The 6,246-nt window shown below is 35.5% G+C and overlaps 1 protein-coding gene across 1 annotated transcript; it reads right to left on the bottom strand.

The window, feature by feature from the left end:
• Positions 1 to 1,960: 1,960 nt before the first annotated feature.
• Positions 1,961 to 3,313, bottom strand: LOC106381907 (GATA transcription factor 4-like). Its single transcript, XM_013821848.3, has 2 exons — positions 2,886 to 3,313; positions 1,961 to 2,749 (listed from the first exon to the last, which is right to left on the bottom strand). The coding sequence occupies exons 1-2, from the start codon at positions 3,084 to 3,086 to the stop codon at positions 2,243 to 2,245; spliced, it is 708 nt and encodes a 235-aa protein (XP_013677302.1). The 5' UTR covers positions 3,087 to 3,313; the 3' UTR covers positions 1,961 to 2,242.
• Positions 3,314 to 6,246: the final 2,933 nt, after the last annotated feature.

Below are 6,246 nucleotides of genomic sequence, written 5' to 3'. Positions count from 1 at the left end.
ACATTGGAGATGCTCTAATAAAAATGAGTTAATTAGTTAATATTACCTTGCCGGATTAATTCCGTTAAACGATTGATTTTCCATGTAAAAAACGACTGATTTTCCCATACCGCAACTAAACTTTACCATTAAATACAATCATATTTCTTGGTTAGTTTTAGCCTTGAGAATCAGCCTGCCCGATAATTAAAAAATTGTTTGTTTCAGATATTCATCTATTTTTTCAAATAATCATAGGCTCATAGCTGAGTCTCAAATTTCTTTTCTTTTGTTGTTCAAAATTTCAACAAGGATCATAAGTGGAAACTGTATGATACTAATTAGAGATAGGTAGTAGTCAACAGGCTTGGCCCAAAAAATGGAAATGAAAATCATGGGCTTAGTCTCAAGCGTAAGCAGGTTTTCATAACAAGTTGTTTCTTCTTATCAAAAAGATGCGGGTTATAGTACATTTTCATCCAACTAAGCTATAATTTTTTTTCGTTAAAATTTCTCTGTCGTGTAGATAAAAGTACAGTATGATATCAATAGTTTGAATTTAGGACCAACGGCATAGTCGTGCACACTGCAATATCAAGGCAATGAATAAGGGTTACACTACATTCTACAATGTGTCAGTTACGGATTGGACTTCTTACACGTTGAAAGGATAACGTGTCGCCATACCATTGGCTGTTTACGTAGACGAGTCTCAAAGCAGACAAAGCTCATTCATAAAACGAAGGTAGATTCTGCAACGGTCATTGACAACGCCTAAAGCCTGAAGCGCGCGCGCGCACACACACACACAAAAACCGTTTTAAGTTTTTGTAAAGCCGAATCAGAGGTGAGTTAACCTTAAAATGGTGGTTAATACGATCCAATAATCCGATTATGTGAATCAATCTCCACGACAAATAAGATTCATTGATCTCGTGTAATGTTTTGAGATGGAAGCATCTATGGATATCGTAATGTACTTGTCTGATCTATATGTTGATTTCGTTAGCTAATAGTGTGGAATATCCGGTCTGGATGTGCATGCGTAATGTTGGTTCCAATTCTCTGCATCCAGATGCATTGGATATATTTTTTATGGATGGGTTTGAATCAAATTATTAAGAAATATATGATCATTTATTAGTTGAAAATTGAAACTAAACCGCAATATAGATTGAGCTAAAGTGATTAACATAGAATTCAAAGACTTTCTCGGGTTGTGTGTGTTACTGTTTGAGCAATCAGGCATTGACATTGCTCTTAGATAATTAATCTAGCAATATAGGACTTATTTAGATTTCATCTTTTATTTTCTTATGGATACATAAAGATTAGCTGAGGAGACTTCTTCTACTTCAGTCCGTACCATTCATTCTTCTCTATTCTTCAATTTAGTTAAATAAAACAACAAGTGAAGCAAAAATGGTTGGTGGTGGAGCTTTGATGCGTTTGAACAACTAGTTTTGAACAAAAACCTAACTGAAAACTATACTTTATATGAAATCTTAAACGAATAACACAGATAATTAAAGTTAGAATTTATAACCTAAACAGTTTCATTTCGACTGTGATATACTCCCTCCGTTTCAAAATAGATGATGTTTTAGGGAGTTTTTGATGTTTCAAAATAGATATGTTTTCATATATGAATGCACTTTTTCACTTTATCAAAAACTGTGTAGCCAATGATATTTTGTAGTCTATTTTGTGATTGGTTGAATAACTTTTAATTTATATTTTAATGATATTTTTAAGATAAAAAATAAGTTTCTTAATAGTTGTGCATAATCTTAAAACTTCATGTATTTTGAAACAGAGGGAGTATCTCTTTACAAAAACAATCAACTCGTTAAGCATGTATATGTGTATCCATGAAGATCATGCAGCATGACTTGTGATTTTATTTATATCGTAAGTCACATATCTCAAAAGTCAATTGTGGTAGTTGAGTGGCTTTATAACTGAAAGGGAGAAGATTAAATGCAGCCAATAAAATCATTTAATGCAATAACTTTTAAGTAGAAACGAAAAACCAGTTGAAAAAGAAAAAAAAATTCAAATGAATACTACTAACAAAAATTAATGACGTGATTAGCAGAGTTCGATTTCAAACTAACAATAACATTTAGACCTTAAGCTCTCCATCGGTCACGTGACCATCGCCGTCACGATTACGACACGTCACCAAACTCCGTGACTTCCAAAAACCCTCCAAAAGAAAACCCCAAAGAAACCGTAACGACGCTAACGCAAACGCGAAATATTATTGCGGCTGGAAACGCGATTCTATCTGCTCCTTCTGTCGCCTGAGCTCCATAACTTTCCGGTGAGAGTTCGAATGCTGAGTCAGCACAAACGTCGGACTCGACGCCGGTCTGTACTCCGGCACGAGCCTCCCTGATTTGAAACGGACTCCACACGCGTTGCAAAGCGTTTTAGGCCCGAGCGGTCCCGTCCTCCACTGCGGCGTCTTCTCCGATGCGCAGTGCGTGCACCTCCTCCCCCCGCCGCCCTCCGCCGTCACCGATTCAACTTCCAGTTTCTTGCTAGGGCTGCGCTTCGCGACGGAGTAGCAAAGCTCGGATTCCGGCATCGGCGCCCAGGTTCCGGCAAGGGAAGGCGACGACGGAGCTCTTGATCGACGGCTTCTAGGTTTTCCGGTGAACGACGCGTCGGGCCTGACGTTCACGGTTAGTGGATTCGCTGGGTAATCGGAGAACGAGTCGTCGACGAAGCGTGATAGCCACTCGAGATGAGCCGCGTCGTCGCTCTGCAACAAAAAAAATAAACAGTCAATAACCAACACATAACCGAGTGTATCAGTAAACCGGAGTAAACCGAACTCCCAATTCGAAGAACATCAAAAATCAAAACCTAGAAATTGACAATCGAAAATTGTAACGCACCGGAACGCAGAGATCGTGAGTGAAGTCGGTGAGGAGAGGAGGAGGAGGAGGCGGAGAAGCGTGGAAGCTAAAAGGGTTTTCCGACGAAGAAGCGGCGGAGGAAGCGACGGTGGAGGAAGATGAAAAGATTTCGTCGTTGGAGAAGTCGAGAAGGTCGTCGATACGAAGCAAGTCCGGTGAAGATAAGCCGTAGACGTCCATTATTACTTGACTCGGGAGGGGTTTGACTCAAGACTCGTACTTGCTCACTCAGTAAGTGGTGGTCACTGGTTCAGGGGCTTTAATAGAGAGTGAGAGTGTGTGAGAGTTTAAGAAAAGGACGGGGGACGAGAACGTGCATTGAGTTAACATGCACCGAGACTGACCTGACCCTTTCCCTTTAATTTTTTTTTTATTTTTTTTATTTAAATTTAATTCTGTCTACATTTTCTTTGAGCATGCATGTGCTATTTACAAAATATATTGCTACCCGGGGATTAGTTATCACTGAACTTAATTAGTGTATATTTATACGAAATACAACCGAATTTTAAGTTTTAAAAATATACAAAATCCTGTTTTGATTGAAGGAGAGCAATCTATTTCGCAAAAAGCGATAGATTTGTTTACATTGAGTAGATAACACAACAACCATGTTTTACATCTCTCCAATGCATAATGATAATACTTAGTGTGAGTTTGAGAAAGCAAGGAAGTGTAAACTATATAAAAGAAATTATACTATTTTGGCTTAGTTTAGTTTAGGAATCTCTAAATCAAATTTATTCGTTTGTGTTTTCTGCTCTGTTCAATAAAAAACTACCAAAACCTAGCGATAAAAGGAGTTCTAATAGTTTTTTTGCTGTTCAGATTCAATCCACGTTAAAAAAGATTATTTATAATGTTTGGGTTCTAGGTAAACAGAATAAACCACTTTTTTTTATCAAAAATGAAAAACAACCAAAACAAAGAAATTAAAAAAAACAAGGTTGTGTGTGAAAGTAGACTTTTGTTTAAAGTTTTTGATGATTTTATCTTCCTGTTTTTACTTTCTCATATAAATTAAGAAACCCAAGACAAAACTAGTTTTCTACATTTTAGGGAAACTGACTTTTAAACCAAAAATTTAGATAATTGTTGATTTAAAAAAAAACGAAAATCACTTAAAATACGAGACCTAAACTCGTCTCTTAGATTATTAATTAAACTAAATAAAACATATTAATTAAAAAAAAATAGTTGTGTTAAAATGTGTCTTAGAAGAAAATATATTATGTTAATTTGTACTAAAATTAGCCATTGAGAACTATCGGGCAACATCCCGGCCGAGTGACGACTATGCTCGACTAGGCTTACAGTAATATTTTCGCATTTTGTGATAAAAACAGCTTCACCGAGATGGGCGTGTGATTTCGATCCTTGTAGAGTTGAGCATACATAAAATGTTTTAACACACCATTCGCTTTATCGAACTAGCATGTTTTCATTATTCTATGAAACAGGTTTGATAATATTTCTTGATCTACTAGCGACTCATTATTTTTTATAGTATTTTAAAAAGCACGAATTAATGTAGTGGGAAATGGGAAAATGGATGGAGACAATCAAGGAGATGAGTCGACCGACGATCCGAAGTGCATTGCACTTTGGTTCTATAAATTCCTTTGGCCCTCTTTTTGTGTATATTTTTTCTTATCATTTATCTTCTTCTTATGTCTCTTTCACGCATTGCTCGTTGCTTCTGTATTTATTCATTTCTCATTTTAAATTATATAATTACTCGTATGTACATGACACATGCATGATATAAAAATAGGGAACCAGTTGTTGTGAACATTGTTATCATATTCGGCCAAAGCAGAACTATACATGTATGCATCTATCTCTATCTTGTTCTCAGTAACCATCTAGCACCGCCAATCATCATAATAATTTCGGGTAGATATATCTTCTTTTGGCTATATATTATATAAGTATAATCTAAGAAAAATATGCAAATTGGATTGTTAGGGTACATCATACATATTACGTGTATATGCAACCAGAACATATATTCCATCAACAATGTATCTTCAGATCCTACTTTGCTTCGGCTTTTAGTGACATGGTGCGAACTTGGACCCTTATCGACAAGAAACTAGAACTTTAATCTCATCTCTTGATATCTCTTTCTTCTTTTCATTTTAGTCTTCCTATTTATAACAGCGTGGTGAACAAGATAGCACATCATGCTTATACACTATTCCACGATTTCGATTAGGTACTTTACACCAATTTGGTAACGACCAACAAACCTGACGGTGAAATGCATCTTTGTTTTATTCTCTCTTTATTCGAAAATTGTACGTTGGAAGGCGTGTTAATAAGTTTAAAGAGTATATATGGTTTGTAAGGTTTTGAACATTGGCTGACTTTTTTCACGGTGGTTTGATCTGTACTTTTTTTTTGGTTATGACGAATCGTATGTAAATTGACTGAACGCCCGCAGAATAATAGTACCGCAACGAGTTGAAGTGCATGTGTGTATTTCACAAACCTTAATCCCATTAATCAAATAATTGCATACGAACAAAAACATTTGCCATTCAAAATGATAAAATGTAAATTCTCTTAAATTTACAGTAATTGTGTATATGGAGAATACAGTTTTAGTTTTCGGGTTTGGTTTATTCAGTTCAATTCGCTTGTTTTTAGTAACTCCATATACCTAATTTTTATTTATTGATAATTTGTTAAATAAATTTTCTAGATAGTTACCGTTTAAAAATCTGAAGTGAACAAGAATGACAATAATTTATATACGAACAAGATTTACCAAATATGTATTGTTAGTGAAAGATATATCATATATGGCATGATACATTTGTATAGTATCCGATCCAACCAGACTGGACTGTAGTCCACTATTAACCTATAATATTTAGATGTGTTGAAGACTGAAGGAGTTGTTGGTGAATAAAAATAGAGTTCTCGGCAGATAAATTAGTGATTTTTGATACGAGCCGACAATTTTAATTATTGGCCTATCCATATAGAAGTTCTGAAGCTAAAGATACCAGTGAAAAATAAAGATAAATTAGCAAGACCACGTGCCTCCATGTGAGGACGGTTCTCACCTTCACGTGCCTCTAAGATGAAAAGTTCATGACAGAAGAGGAAGCCATGAAGAAGGTAAAAAACCCGAGAAGTGTGGCGGATAATTCTTCAGAGCAATTTTTTTTTCTGCAAAGCTTCGATTGCTATTTTAAGCTTTGAGTATTAGTCGACTATGAAAACTCAGAACATGTAATGTTATTTTTTGGGTTTTTTTTTTAGATTTTTTTTTTGTGTATTTACTCTTAATTTATATTAGAAAGTATTGGAGCGTCAGAATGCTAGCTAG

This window comes from Brassica napus, chromosome A9 (genome assembly GCF_020379485.1).
Source record: "Brassica napus cultivar Da-Ae chromosome A9, Da-Ae, whole genome shotgun sequence".
Classification (NCBI taxonomy): domain Eukaryota; kingdom Viridiplantae; phylum Streptophyta; class Magnoliopsida; order Brassicales; family Brassicaceae; genus Brassica; species Brassica napus.
The sequence above is the reverse complement of the archived record's forward strand: the minus strand, read 5'-3'. Positions and strand labels throughout refer to the sequence as shown.